Source organism: Panthera onca, chromosome A1, assembly GCF_046562875.1.
Source record: "Panthera onca isolate mPanOnc1 chromosome A1, mPanOnc1 haplotype 2, whole genome shotgun sequence".
Classification (NCBI taxonomy): domain Eukaryota; kingdom Metazoa; phylum Chordata; class Mammalia; order Carnivora; family Felidae; genus Panthera; species Panthera onca.
This window is the reverse complement of record NC_138339.1, coordinates 230,343,811-230,359,248: the sequence shown is the minus strand read 5'-3', so window position 1 is coordinate 230,359,248 and position 15,438 is coordinate 230,343,811. Positions and strand designations below refer to the sequence as shown.

Genomic DNA, 15,438 nt, shown 5'->3' with positions numbered 1-15,438 from the left:
AAAGGGTGGAGGAATGTGGTGGCGGGGGCGGCAGTGGCAGTGTGGCGAAAACCCATTTCTCAGTGGCCCTTGCAAAGCAGGGTTAGCCACTGAGTTATCTATTGAGATTTTTGGGTGGGTCTCTTGGTAATGGCGGCTGACCCAGCTCGGATGCTGGCTTTTTTTAAGTTGCATTTTTTTTTTTTTTTTTTTTTGCCTTTGTTTCATCTTCCTTCCCATTGTCTGTAAATCTGATGGCTGGAGCCGTGGTGGCCATCTTGTGACCATGAGGTGACCTTGAAGACAGAAGCGAGTAGTAAGGACAGTAGAGCAGAAAGGATAACACCACCTGGGTGCGAGATGGATGTGGGACACCATGCCAGTCCTGGGTCACTTATTTCCGGACTTGTTGGGCATGATATTAAAAATAAACCCCTGTCTTCTTGAAGCCTCAGTTGTTTGGGTTTTCGATTACACGCAGCCAGCCTAATCCTAATCGATAACATCTGTGAAGAAGCTCATTTGAACCAATGGTAAAATAAGATACTTTTATCTTTCTTTTTTTTAAATGTTTGTTTATTTTTGACAGAGAGAGAGAGAGAGAGAGAGAGAGAGAGAGAGAGACAGAGCATGAGCAGGGAGTTGGACACTCAACCGACTGAGCCGCCCAGGCGCCCCTAACTTTTATCTTTCTTATCCCTGTTTCTCCTCTTTATGATTCAGGATTGTATTTCTTAACATCTGCCAAAGTTAGGGATGATTTTTCATTCTGGTCCAGTTCTTGCATCAGATTCTTTTCACTGCAGTGAATTAGACATTTTGGGACACCAAGAATCAGACCTGATCCCAGGTGTTTTTATTGTTATTTTCATTTTTATATATTTTTAAACCCTCTTATTTCTTATAACAGATATGACTGATACAGGTTTTACCCATCTGGATGGGTAGTCTGGGCCTCAAGTTGGTGCAGCCCCCTTGGTCACAGACTTGACCCAAGGGCATTTGCCTAGAGCCAATAGTCAAGCTCTTTAACTGGGGGGCATATGAGGAGGGGGGGGTGGAGAGCAACTGTTTCAGGTGGGATGGCCAGGGTGGGGAAGAGTTGTCCTGACCCTTCTGTCAGCTTTTGTTAACTTGCTCTGAGGCAAGCCTTGTAGGCCCAGTACTTGAGCAAGTCCTGGTAATTGACCTCATTCGGACCAGGAAGGGCCAGGTGGTTTGTTTTTCTTTTCATTAGAAACATTATAAATCAGGCATAATTTCTAGGCACAAAGGGATTATTTATGGGGAATTTGCAAATGTTCTAGATTTTGCCCCTTTGTAACATATGGGTGATCCGTCTTTGGTGTTGCCAGATTCTTGCTTAAGAACAGTGTACAGGAGCATTCATTCCATCTTTCCCAACAAAGGAAAAATTCTAGGGAGTGTCAGAGGTTCATCAGATCTATTACTGATTGAGAGTCGCCCTTGGTTCCATATTTCAAAGCTCTCTTCACAAGGCCACTCCCAGAGAAACCCGATTCGGTGTAGGTGCTGATTTGCACTACTAGAAAATGTCAACAGCAGTATTGAAAGAAAGACCTGTCCTCGAAATTTTTGTTCGTTTATTCAAAAACTGTCGAGTATCTCCATATGTCAGGCACTGAGGATATCGCAGGAAGGAGACAGATCTGGTCTGCTTTCCCCCCGTGGAACTTGCAGTCTCGAGGGGAAGGAACATTATACGGAAACAAATTGCACTGCGCTCAGTGTGGCAGAGGAGTTCGGGGTGCTGTGGGAACGCGTGTCTCAGGAGGGTCTTTAGCCTGGAGTTTGGAGTCCTGTTTCTCAACAGAGGGTGATCTTGCCCCTGGGAGAACACTTGTCAAGGGCTAGAGACTTTCTGGTGGTCACAGGGATGATTTGGCAGGAAGGGTTAGGGTCACTGGCCTCTGAGCTCGCGGTGTGGCTGAGCAATCCTAGTGCCCGGGACCACCTCCCCCTGCCCAGAATCAGCGATCGGTCTAGTGTCAACGGTGCCAGGTGCCAGGTTGGGGAACCTTGGAGTTGGGGCTCAAGGAGAGCTTCCTGGAGGAGGGGACATCAGAGCTCAGACTGGAAGGGGAAGCAGAAATCCGTTAAATGAAGGACGGGGGTACGTATGGCAGGGGAAAGAGCTTGGTGCCCAGAGAAACACAGTGCAGAAAGGACTAGGGCTAGAGAGATCGGGAGAGGGGCTGGGAAGATCAGTAGGGGGTCACACAATGCAGGCTCTTGCAGATGAGGGTAAGGACTTGGGACTTTGTCCTTAGAGCAGTGGGAAGTGACTGAAGGGCTGTCCTAGGAGAGTGACATGATTTAACTTCGCAGTTTGAGAAACTCACTCTGGTTTTCCTATGGAACAGGAATTAAGAGGCGGCCAGCGGGGACGTGTGGGACCAGTGAGGAGGCTGTTGGAATCAACCACGGGAGGGATGATTAACACTCTCTAAGACACGGCGATTGATGGGTACAGTGGGCTGAGAGGAAGGCGGGGGTCACGCATGAATCAGGTTTCTGTCATGAGCTGTGGGAGGCTCCTGGTGCTGTTTACTGATACAGGCGCTAATGGAGAAGGACCAGATTTAAACAGTTTTTTTTCTTTTTATTGTAGCTAAATAACATGAAATTTCTCTTAACCATTTATAAGTGTACAATTCTGTGGCATTAAGTACCCAGACGTTTTTCTAAAATTTAATTTTAGAGGGAGGTGAGGATGACGAGTTTAGTTTGGACAAGTTGAGTTTGGGGTGCATGTGAGATAGTCAGGTTCCATGTCAGGTGGGCAGTTAGATTTGTGGGTTTGGAGCTCATAGGAGAGCTTGGCTGTGGAGAGATATGGCAGCAGTTGGAATATATATATAATATATATGATATAATATACATAATATATGTATATGTAATATACATATATAATGTATATAATATGTACATATATAATATATATATTATATATAATGTATATATGTATATATACATATATGTATATATTATATATGTAATATATACATGTAATATATATAATATACATATACACACATATTTTATATATGTATATAATATACATAATATATATATGTAATATACATATTATATATGTACATATATAATATGTACATATATAATATGTATATTATATATAATGTATATACGTATATAATACATATATGTATATATTATATATAATATATATGTAATATATACATATAACATATATAATATACATATTCATACACACATATTTTATATATGTATATAATATATGTATATAATATACATAATATATATGTAATATACATATAATGTATATAATATGTACATATATATAATGTATATTATATATATAATGTTTATATGTATATATACATTATATGTATATAATATATACATATAATATATATAATACACATATTCATATACACATTTTTTAAATTTTTTTAAATTTTTTTAAATTTTTATTTATTTTTTAAAAAAAATTTTTTTTAACGTTTATTTATTTTTGAGACAGAGAGAGACAGAGCATGAACAGGGGAGGGGCAGAGAGAGAGGGAGTCACAGAATCTGAAACAGGCTCCAGGCTCTGAGCTGTCAGCACAGAGCCCGACGCGGGGCTGGAACTCACGGACCGTGAGATCATGACCTGAGCCGAAGTCGGATGCTTAACCGACCAAGCCACCCAGGCGCCCCTATTTTTTTTTTTTTTTTTTTTTTTTAAAGAGGAGAGTCTTAATTGGTAAAATAAATCCATTTAAGCTTTTACTCAAAATGTGTGGATATCCAAGATTTGGTAGAAGCTGGGGAAGAAAATAGTCTTTATCTGTGTGATGTAAAGCTGCAGGCTTATCCAAAAAAAAGAAAAGAAAATGAGTGAAAGTATCATCAAATAAGATTTGAATGTATCTCAATTATAGCAGTGCCTTTTTCTCCTAGGGATAGGACTTCTTTTCACTCCTAAAAGAATATTTTATGATCTGAAAAGGTGATGTGTTTTAGTTTACATCATTGCTTGCCGTAAGAAGCCCAAGGCTCTTTACATGTCATGCTGAATTTATCTTCTCCAAATCCTTGAGGGCGGATATGCTGGAGCTTGTGCTTCGTTGATGAGGTGAAGGGAGTGAAGGAAGGTACGTGGCCAAGGCCTGTTGGAAAAATTGCCCCTTTCCATCCCTTGGTGTCTGTCCACCTGTGCACCCCAGTGTGTCAGACTTCACACAGGACAATCACCTCAGGGTCTTGAAGAGTTCCCTTTGTGAAGGGCTTTTTTGTTAAAATGCAGCTTATGGGGTCCTGGCTCCAGATTTTTCTGATATCAGAAGACCTGAGGTGAGGCCTCTGGATTTGCAGTTTTATCCAGGCCCCAGATAAGTTGTATGTGTTGGCGGGTGCAGGAACCCTGCCTGGCCCACCCCAGGACCAGGTACAAACTGGGGACTCTTACTGGGTGGCTTTATTGCGTATCTGCAGCATGTAAAGTTGATGGCTAGTTGCTTTGTCTTTAAAATGAAATAAGGAGCTGCTTTGGAGAAAGTGCAGCGTGGAATCGAGGCCCGTATGCCCTGGTCAGGTATTTCTTCTCCTTGGGAAAGGAACCAGAAACCCCAGAATTCAAACTGAGCTGTCTTTCTCTGGTTCCGCCATCATTTGGCAGGTTTCCAAGGGCTACTGGGCGGGTGGGGGGGGGGGCTGTAGCGTGGGGAGTGTGAGTCTCAAACACTAGAGCAGTGCATTGTTAGAACAAAGGCTTTTGGACAATTGACAAGTTTCTAAGGTGTTAGAACCTCTCAGACTGTAGGTACCATGGATTCAGTGGTACAGACAGGAAGGGCTTCAACTTTTTGTGTTACGAAAATAAGATACCCCACGTTTAAGCTTACGTTGTGTTTCTGTAAGTTAGCCACACGGTTAACCGTTCACCACTGCTCTTACAATGTGAAGGAATCCTACGAGGTGCTGATTTTTCGGTGGTTGAGTTTATTCTGGACTGGGTGGTATGACCAGAGATCCTTCTGCCCCTTACCTGTGACTCAGCCCGTGAAACATGCTTTTTGAGGGTGGTGTTTTGAGTCTCTCTCCCAAAACTCTGTCTGAATTGGAATTTTCTTATTTTCACATCCTGAGTGGCATATGGATTTTCACATTATTTGTTTAAATGAGATATGAATCAAAGAAGCAAATGATCTTTTCTTTCCTAAAATATACAGTTACTTCCTCTTTTCTTCCCTTCTGGTTAACTGTCCTTCCTATAAATATGTTTACCCTTTGGCACAGAGAGTATATTGGCCCTTGGCCAACTTTGGTGCCAAGGGAAGAAAAATTTGTATCCCAAACTCCATTTTCCCATTGACTTCTTTGATAAAACAGAAGATGTGTTTCAGATGGAGCAGTGTCGAATGGGGGTAGGTGGTGGCTCAAAAGAGGACTGTCGCGCCTCTGTGCCGACTGCCACACTCGGGGCGGGGGGTGCCAGGCCCCCTCCTCCATCACTTCTCTCAACTGGCTGATCACCTTGTAAGAGGTGCAGAACCCATGGAAGGGGGCACAGGGGTTCCCTGCCCCTGAGTGTTGTGCACCTGTCTGCTTGCAGAATTGTGCTTGGCATCCTCCAGTGCTGTGTGTCTCTTTTCCTGAGTTTGCTACTTGGCATCTGAGCAAAAGGCTCCATAGCTCTTCCCATAGGTCAGGTAATATCCTGAACCTGTACATGCACCGACTTATTTTCATTCTTGTTTAGTTTCCTCCCTTTTACAGGGACGGAGGCAGGGGCTCCGAGACGCCAAGTCTCTGGCCCCGTGTTGCTTAGCTACTAAGCGGCAGAGCCTGGATGCCTCGAGGTGCGAGTCTAGATTCTGTGTAGCTCTGACCAGCGTGCCGTGCTATTCTTTACAGTGGAGCCGGGCCCGGAGCCCCAGTCTCCTGCACTGCAAGCTCTTTCCCTTTTGCTTTGAAACTTTAAGGCGAGAACAGTTTAAAAGAACACCTTGTAAATCCTTGAACTACTGCCTTCTGTCTAGCTTCTCCTCTGTGCCTGGCCATTCCTTTTTGTCGTCTTTAGTTTTGTCCCTGAAATGTTGGCGTTGCCTCGCTCCCGTCTTTCCCATCCAGGCTTGTGGCTTTGGTTCCTTTGTACAGGGGGGATGCTGCCGGTGCCTCTCCTCTTGACCCCTGTGCCCGGCTCCACACCTGGCTATGGGCCGCTGCTGGGTAGATCACAGAGTGTCCTCAGCGCCTCAGGATATTGGGAACCGCACTGTTTTCCCACACATCTGCTTCCCTGCCTTATTCTCTAGCTTGTGAATGGCACCCCAGTGGACTCGGCCACTCCATCCGAATCGAATCCCGGACTCGCCTCCGCTCCTTTCTCTCACTCACCAACCCCTCCGGACTCTCCCTTCCCCACCCATTCCATTGGTAGGATCTGTCTCAGCCTGTGCATTCTGCTTCGATATCTCCAACACCTGCTTTTGCTCACAACCTGCTGTGCCCAGACGCTGCCTCGTCTGAATTCTGTCCCGTATCGTATCTCTCATTGCCTGCTCCATTAGCTTCTTAGCTGGCACGTCTGTGCCTTTTTTTGGTCCCCGCACAGCCCACCCAATAGGTTCCTCCAGAAACCTGTCTAAGGCACACATTTCAGTGTGGCACTGCCTTTCTTAGAAGCTTCTCATAGCACTTAGGATAGAAGCAGACTCCCTAACGCTGACCCCTTTAATGATATGGCCCCTCCCCCTCCCAGATGTCCCTGCCCCAGCACTTCCATCCCCCTAGGTGTCCCTGCCCCAGTCACCCCCCCCTCCCCCAGGGTGTCCCTGCCCCGGTCACCCCCCCCCTCCCCCAGGGTGTCCCTGTCCCGGTCATCCCCCCCTCCCCCAGGGTGTCCCTGTCCCGGTCATCCCCCCCCTCCCCCAGGGTGTCCCTGCCCCGGTCACCCCCCCTCCCCCAGGGTGTCCCTGCCCCAGTCACACCCCCCCCCCCCAGGGTGGCCATGCCCTAGTATTTCCCTCCCCCAGGGTGTCTCTGCCCCAGTCACCCCCCATCCCCCTAGGTGTCCCTGCCCCAGTCACCCCCCCTCCCCCAGGGTGTCCCTGCCCCAGTCACCCCCCTCCCCCAGGGTGTCCCTGCCCCGGTCACCCCCCATCCCCCAGGGTGTCCCTGCCCCGGTCACCCCCCATCCCCCTAGGTGTCCCTGTCCCGGTCACCCCCCCCCCAGGGTGTCCCTGTCCCGGTCACCCCCCCCCCCAGGGTGTCCCTGTCCCGGTCACCCCCCCCTCCCCCAGGGTGTCCCTGCCCCGGTCACCCCCCCTCCCCCAGGGTGTCCCTGCCCCGGTCACACCCCCCCCCCCCCAGGGTGGCCATGCCCTAGTATTTCCCTCCCCCAGGGTGTCTCTGCCCCAGTCACCCCCCATCCCCCTAGGTGTCCCTGCCCCAGTCACCCCCCCTCCCCCAGGGTGTCCCTGCCCCAGTCACCCCCCATCCCCCTAGGTGTCCCTGCCCCGGTCACCCCCCCTCCCCCAGGGTGTCCCTGTCCCGGTCACCCCCCCTCCCCCAGGGTGTCCCTGTCCCGGTCACCCCCCCCTCCCCCAGGGTGTCCCTGCCCCGGTCACCCCCCCCCCCAGGGTGTCCCTGCCCCGGTCACCCCCCCCCCCCCAGGGTGTCCCTGCCCCGGTCACCCCCCCCTCCCCCAGGGTGTCCCTGCCCCGGTCACCCCCCCCTCCCCCAGGGTGTCCCTGCCCCGGTCACCCCCCCCTCCCCCAGGGTGGCCCTGCCCCGGTCACCCCCCCCTCCCCCAGGGTGGCCCTGCCCCGGTCACCCCCCCCTCCCCCAGGGTGGCCCTGCCCCGGTCACCCCCCCCTCCCCCAGGGTGGCCCTGCCCCGGTCACCTCCCCCTCCCCCAGGGTGGCCCTGCCCCGGTCACCCCCCCCTCCCCCAGGGTGGCCCTGCCCCGGTCACCCCCCCCTCCCCCAGGGTGGCCCTGCCCCGGTCACCCCCCCCTCCCCCAGGGTGGCCCTGCCCCGGTCACCCCCCCCTCCCCCAGGGTGGCCCTGCCCCGGTCACCCCCCCCTCCCCCAGGGTGTCCCTGCCCCGGTCACCCCCCCCCTCCCCCAGGGTGTCCCTGCCCCGGTCACCCCCCCTCCCCCAGGGTGTCCCTGCCCCGGTCACCCCCCCTCTCCCCCAGGGTGTCCCTGTCCCGGTCACCCCCCCTCCCCCAGGGTGTCCCTGCCCCAGTCACACACCCCCCCCCCCCCAGGGTGGCCATGCCCTAGTATTTCCCTCCCCCAGGGTGTCTCTGCCCCAGTCACCCCCCATCCCCCTAGGTGTCCCTGCCCCAGTCACCCCCCCTCCCCCAGGGTGTCCCTGCCCCAGTCACTCCCCCTCCCCCAGGGTGTCCCTGCCCCAGTCACCCAAGCTTTGATGCAGAAGCCTGTTTCCAGGCCTCCTTGCTCTTGTAATTTGAAATTTCTGCTGCCTGGAATTTACTTCCTCAGGCACTGTGTCGAGCTCGCCCTAAACAGTGCTTTCCTCCCTTTAAGCCTCCCCTTCCCTCTGCTGCCCTGCCTTGGGTGAGCTGCCCTCTGTCTCCACCCCAGGTGCTCCCTTGGGGACTCCCGTCAGAACGACAGCCATTGGAGTGGACACTTGTATGCTTGGCTGTTGACGGAGGGACTCCTCTCTCAAATGAGCTCCTTGGGCAGCTGCTTATTCGTCTTTCCCAGCTCCTGGCATATTGTGTGGCAGTCATACACTCTCTGATTTTCTGTTTAACAAATGAAAATATGAATTCATACTGCTAATGAGCTGCGAAGGCCCAAAGCACTCGGCATGTGCCAGGCCCCGTTGTGGAAACATAACGCTTGTTAAACCGTTGATCTTTGGCCACATGCCTGGGCTGGTTCTGTCCTCTGCCCATGGGGAGTGCCTGGGGCCCTTCATCCTCAGGCTGGGCGCTGGTGCCTCCAGGTGGGCGGATGGCGCTGCGGCCCAGTGTGGCCACGACCCCCAGGGACAGCAGATTGGTCTGAAAAGGCAGGCCCTGCCCCCCTGTTGCTGGGCTGGGGTGCGATCGTTTCTGTCCCCTCTGCTGGCATGGATTATCTTCAAAGCAGGTAATTGGAACCAAGTAAATTGGCTGTGGGCTGTGTACCCTGGAGCTTAAGGCCTCCTCTCGAGGACCTGGAATTAAACCTGGAAAGCTCCGGGAAGCTGGAGCCACTGGGGGAGGAGCCGCCCTGGGTGAAGCGTTTTGTAAGTAGGTCACGGCAAAGAAAGTGAAGCCCCGCCGGCTCCCTCCCACAGCCCGGCGGAAGAAAAAGTGGGGCAGAGCCCGTGTGAGACCCTGAGCCCGCAGGGCCACCAGCTGCAAGCTTCCCGTGAGCGCTGTGGCTTCGGCCCGGATGGCGGGGAGGGCCACGCGGTTTCAGTCCCTCCCTCCAGGCTCCTGGGTAGGGCCGCGACCACCCACCGCCTAGACGCCGCCCAGACTGGCCCTAAGCGTGGTGCCACCGGCAGCTTTATGGCCCCGTCCGCTGAGTTTGCAACACGTGGAACCGCACACTAAACGCTTTACGCAGTATCTCACTCGATCCCGCGTCTTAGTGTTTTTTGTTTTCGTTTTTGTGTTTAATCCGGTTTTCTGTGATTGCCGTTCTTGGGAGAGTCTGGGAGGACAGTACAGGGAACAGGAACAAAACGGAGTTAGGAGGTGCAGTCATCTTTCCTTCAGGGGCGTGGGGTCCCTGACTCCCAACCAGGAACAAGATAAGATAGTTGATTAGTGTTGCTTAAATGCCTTGCAATGAATTCCTCTCCAGTTTTCCGGCACTTCAGGGCTTAGGCTGGCCTATAAATCTTAGTCCCAGGTTAGTTGTAAAATCTTGATTTATCTCTCAGAATAGGTGTGCTAACACATTAGTTGGCTTGAATTATTTAAAGTTATCACGGGAAGGTCTTATTTCTATTGCCCGTCCCGATTTGCACTTTAAATATAGTTCCCTGCAGCAATTCACAGGAATTCATGTTGAAAATAGAAAAGGGAAAATTACTTTTAAACAGCAGTTTGGCATATAAGAGCGTGATTTACCTTGGATTAGTTCTCGAACTGCACATTAAGGCCAAGCTTTCAAGAATATTTTTTCCCCGCTGAATCTGGAAATTAGTATGAAACCAAACAGCCAACATCCAGCCTCCCGCGGCCACTCCCTTTGGCAGAGCAGGGGGAGATCCCTTCCTCCCTCCCCGCTCCCCGCTCCCCTCTCCCCTCCCCCCTCCTTTGGCTCCCAGTGTTACAGTCCCACTGTAGGGACTGTATCCTGTTAGGGTTGTTGGAGGTGACAGGCAAATCCTTGCCTTACTTGCCCGGTTTTCTAACTTTTCTTCTCAAATTTCACCATTTCTCCTTCTTCATGTGCTTGAAGCGTGAAAGCCCGGATTTTGTTGGCAGGAATTTTAGAAAGGATCCGTTGTTTTAAGATTGGATTTATTAGCGGTCTAGCATATGCTGTGCCTTCAGAACGCATTTGGTTCCCCGGTGATTTGTTTAGATTATGGAAACATAAAGGTAAAACCAGAAGGCAAAAAGACACTTGCTTATATTCATTTAATGAGGATGATCTTGCCCTGTGATTTGCTCTTATACCTGAGAGTGACTCTGATGCATGTCTTATGTTAGTGCTGTACTTATTTATTTATTTTTTTTAAGTAAGCTCTGTGCCCAGCGTGGGACTTGAACTCACAACCCCAAGATCGAGTCACGTGCTCTACTGAGCCAGCCACGTGCCCTTATGTTACTGCTTTAAATATTACATAATTTATTTCTATCGGGGAAATTTCACAGCAGAATGTCATAGGGACCAATGATGGTTTTGTGTGTGTGTGTTTTTTTTAAAGAATATCTTAACTCCAGGCCTTTGTATTTTTGGAGGGAACTAAAATCTAGTTTACTCTTAACTTCAGTTAAGCCTCGCCTGAATAAAGGTATGCTGTCTAGATTACGACAAAGAGGATTTGTAGAATTCACTTGATTTATTGGGAATGTCTTCCTTCCATGTAATTCCTTCATTAAACGTACTCAAATGACATTAGTTGCTGGCTTATGAAAGGTGATGTGTTCTTACCTTTCAGAACCAATACCAAATAAAGGCATGTTTTCTTCAATATAGAGTCTGCATTCTAAAGGACTTTTGTGTTGACATACTCTTCCTTTTCACATAGCCATCTGGCCTGCAAAAAAAGTGAGGTAAGACTAAATCCTGTTTATTAGATGAGTCACTGAACGTGTTAAGCTGAGAAGGTTTTTTTTTTTTTTTTTTTATCTTGACAAAAGAGGGAATTCTAGCCCAGGGAGCTTTGACTGTCTGTGCTTGGAATTAAGAATTGATGGAGTCGGCAGGGACGGATTTTGGACTCAGAGTCGAGTCTTAGATTGACCACGGCTGTTACATCCTGCAAGTTGTTGGAATGTTCTATTTCCTGCAATTCTGTGGTGCTAAGTGGTATTAACATGTTGTGACTTCCTTACATGATGTTCGTTAATAATTCTATTTCTGATATCTTCTCGAGGGCTTTCACTGTGCATGCTAGTTTGGAGGTTAATAAAATAAGACCAAACCAAAGAATTAAATACCCAGAAGCAGAATTTAAAATGGTGTTTGGGCTTAAATCTTTCTTTTTAGAAGTTAATGAATGATTGGGGTTTTTTGGTTGCCGCCTGTGTGTGTGTGTGTGTGTGTGTGTGTGTGTGTGCGCGTGTGTGTGTGTGTATAAAATGAAAAAGTAGATCAGATCCTGGTGAAAATAAATTGGTTGTGGGGGGGGACACAGTAAATTCCTTCATTTTGCTGGTGGATATTCCCTAGCGTAAGGAGTAGACAGCCTGTAAGTGATGTGATCCCAGGGCCATCGCAAAGACTTGCATTCACTCATTCATTCATTTGATCAATATTTGTTGACCTTCTCCTATGTGCTGGCTGTGTTTTGGGTGTGGGGCACCACCTTCCTGCCTTCACAGAGCTTACAATAAACGAATATGTCAGGCGAGCAATAAATAAATAAATAAATAAATAAATAAATAAATACGTGTTACGTCAGTGGTGGTAAGTGCTGTGCAGAAGAATAAAGCAGAATGAGGAACATAAGGAGGGGTGGTGTTGGGGATTTATTATTTATATGAGGTGGTCTCAGTGGGGCCTCCCATAACATCTGCTGTTACCTAAATTTCACATGTAGAGGTTCATTCGGCTTACGGTTCAGGCTCACCCTGCCTTTTGAGATGCCATCTTGGAAATGGAAGTGATTAAACCACGTTCATTTTACGTCTTAGTGTGAACACGTTTTAGGTTATTTCCTTGGAGCAAATGTTGATGGGAGAGGACTTGAGGCAGTGCATGTCTGCGGGTGGGGGGTAGGGAGGGGTCAGAGGCATCCGAATGGGAAAGGTCTTCTCCCGCCTCTCAGGAGGGCCTCCTCTGTTACCCCAGGAGACCTACCACCGAAGCTTCTTGTACCACATTACAGCTCCGTGGAATCGGCCGTCCGGCCCTTTGAGTCCATTACTGCTCTGTGGCATTGCCCATTTTCTCCGGGGGATGCTAATTGGAGAAAGCAAACTCTAGGAGACGCTTTCCTCTTAGCTCCTCAGGGGAAGTGCACTATAACATTAAAGCATATTATTTTTGTCTAGTTAACCTGCCTGCCTGTTGGGTTTATTATTTTGCTTTATATTTTCAAAGTGTTACTGTCATGTTGTTGTTGTTCCAAATGTGGAGCCTAGATGTGTCTCTAGGGTACAGGGATGCCTTTATCTGTGGGCTCCAACTTGAAACCCTACATCGTTCCAAATAGGGAATGATCTTCGCTCCTCTCGCTGTCTTGGCCCCACTGCGTTAGTGGGTTCTGTGAACGGCCCTGCGTGAGGCAGCATTATCTGCACCACACTTCCAGCCTGGGAGCCTCTGAGACGGAAAGCTTGCCCCAGATTCAGCTCTGTTGCCTGCCAGGCTCTGGCAGTGATCGTGCGAGGAGGGAGTTGAACTGCTTCCCGCTGGATTCTCAGGAATCCCCCTTTGCTTTGGAAGGCACCGTCGAGTTGCTAAGAAGTTGTATTTTGTACACATCAATTTCGTAGTTTATATCCACAGACACACGTGGTATGTGCACAGGTTCCAATTCCTTTGAGGTTTATTTCTTCAGCTTGGTAGCCTAAGCACGTTGGCTGTGCACCGATGAATAATTTCAGGTCCGGAGATGAACGCGGCCAGTGGTACTAGTTTGCAGCAGATGCAGCTGGTTTTAAAAATGAGCAAAAAAATGTCTTCTTCAAGCACCCTTCCCCCCCCCCCCCCCCCCCCCCCCGTTTAAGTGAGACTGTTAAATACAAGAATGAATCTTAACTGGTGATCTTAATGTAAAAATGTTTTCTTTTTTCCAGCTTTTGCTTTGGTTTCTGAAGATACAAAGAAAGAGGTCAAGCAATCTAAGGTACTAATTCTAATGATCAAATCTATTCTTCCTGTCTGAGATTCACTTATATTTTCTTTAATGGCAGCTGTAATGATTTCATCTTACGATAGTTCTCAGGTTTCTTTTTACGAATTAATGAGATGTTGGTCCACTCAGACTTTTAATCTCTAGTGGCAACCTGCAGATAAACTTGCTTTATTTATTTTTTATTTTATTTTTTTGAATTTAAATCCAAGTTAGTTAACATACAGTGTAACAATAATTTCAGGAATAGAATTTAGTGATTCATCACTTACATGTAACACCCAGCGCTCATCCCAACAAGTGCCTGCCTTAATGCCCATCATCCATTTAGCCCATCCGCCCACCCCACATCCCTCCAGCAGCCCTCGGTTTGTTCTCTGCAGTTAAGAGTCTCTTATGGTTTGTTCCCTCTCTGTTTTTTTTATCTTATTTTTTAGATAAGCTTGCTTTAAAAAAAAAATCCCTTAGTAGTTACAGCAGACCAAGTAGGTTTCAAAAAAAGTATTTTGATATGGATTTAGACATCATAGAAGTCTTGCTGGGATGCCTTAGTTTTCTCTAGTCTGACCACATCTAAACTTGGGCTGCATTTTCCCAGTCTGAGAGAGAGAAGTAGTATGCTGTCCCTGGGGTCACAAGAGCCTGAGTCTCCCTCACTTTGTAGGTGGCACCGTGTGGCAGTACTGAAGGTGACTGCCAGGCTTTTTGCACAGTTGGGACCAGGAACCGAGACCCCGGGACTTGATGGAGATGGGATAAAACTCAGCCAAAAATCTGAGCGGCTGCTTTCCCACAATTGTTTGCGTTCAAGAACCTCATCTAAAGTTTACCATTTCGGCTTTGCGCTAGATGAGTTTAGCAGATGAGAAAGAGAAACCATATTTGAAGAATGTGAGTTGTCATATTCGCTAAGGTTCAGTCGACTTCATTTTTTTTTTATCTCACGATTAGAGTAACAGCATTTTTTATTTTTATTTTTTGTAATGTTTGTTTATTCTTGAGACAGAGCATGAGCAGGGGAGGGGCAGAGAGAGAGGGAGACACAGAATCTGAAGCAGGCTCCAGGGTCTGAGCTGTCAGCACAGAGCCCGACACAGGGCTCAAACCCATGAATTGTGAGATCATGACCTGAGCCGAAGTCGGATGCTTAACCAACTGAGCCACCCAGGCGCCCCAAAACATTTTTTTTTTAATAGAATGTTTCTTTTGTCAACACAGTGTTGTCTTTTCTAACTATACTGTGGGTTTCCTACACAGGAACAATAATAATACTTTCCTTTGGTTTTAAGATCCTTTATGGTTAATAAAACATTTTCAGACATTTCACTTAAAACTTGATCTTCTCAATGATCCTGTTATTGCCAAGCAAAAGAGATATTCCCATGTCCAGGCACACCTCAGGGAGGATGTGGGTTTGGTTCCACCGCAGTAAAGAGAGTTAAATGCATTTTTTTGGTTTTCAGTGCATAATAAAAGTCCTATTTAAACTATATTGTTGTCTGTTAAGTGTGTGATAGCATTATGTCTAAAAAATATACATACCTCAGTTGCAAAGTACTTTATTGCTACAAAATGCTAACCATCATCCGTGCTTTCAGTGACTTGCAATCTTTTAGCTGGTGGAGGGTCTTGCCTCAATGTTGATAGCTGCTGACCGATCAGGGTGGGCTTCCTGGAGGCTGGGGTGGCCGGGGCAGTTTCTTAAGACGACAGTGAATTTTGCCTCCTTGATGGACTCTTCCTTTCACGAACGACTGCTCTGTAGCCTGTGATGCTGTTTGATAGCATTTCATCTACAGTAGAACTTCTTTCAAAACTGGAGTTAGTCCTCTCAAATCCTGCTGCTGCTTTATCTACCAAGTTTGTGTAATATTCCAAATCCCTTGTCGCTTCAATAAGCTTCACAGCATCTTCAGCAGAAGCAGAGTCCATCTCGAGAAACCACGATTCTTAGCCTCGAGAAGC

General features: G+C 48.1%; 1 protein-coding gene across 1 annotated transcript in view; it reads left to right on the top strand.

Annotated features, from left to right (window-relative positions):
* Nucleotides 1-8,857: 8,857 nt before the first annotated feature.
* Nucleotides 8,858-15,438, top strand: part of B3GLCT (beta 3-glucosyltransferase) — a 109,831-nt gene continuing 103,250 nt past the window's right edge. The window contains exons 1-2 of the mRNA XM_078435753.2: nucleotides 8,858-9,098; nucleotides 13,418-13,467. Of these exons, the coding sequence (XP_078291879.1) occupies nucleotides 8,873-9,098; nucleotides 13,418-13,467 (276 nt within the window). The 5' untranslated portion in view covers nucleotides 8,858-8,872. The remainder of the gene's footprint in view (nucleotides 9,099-13,417; nucleotides 13,468-15,438) is intronic.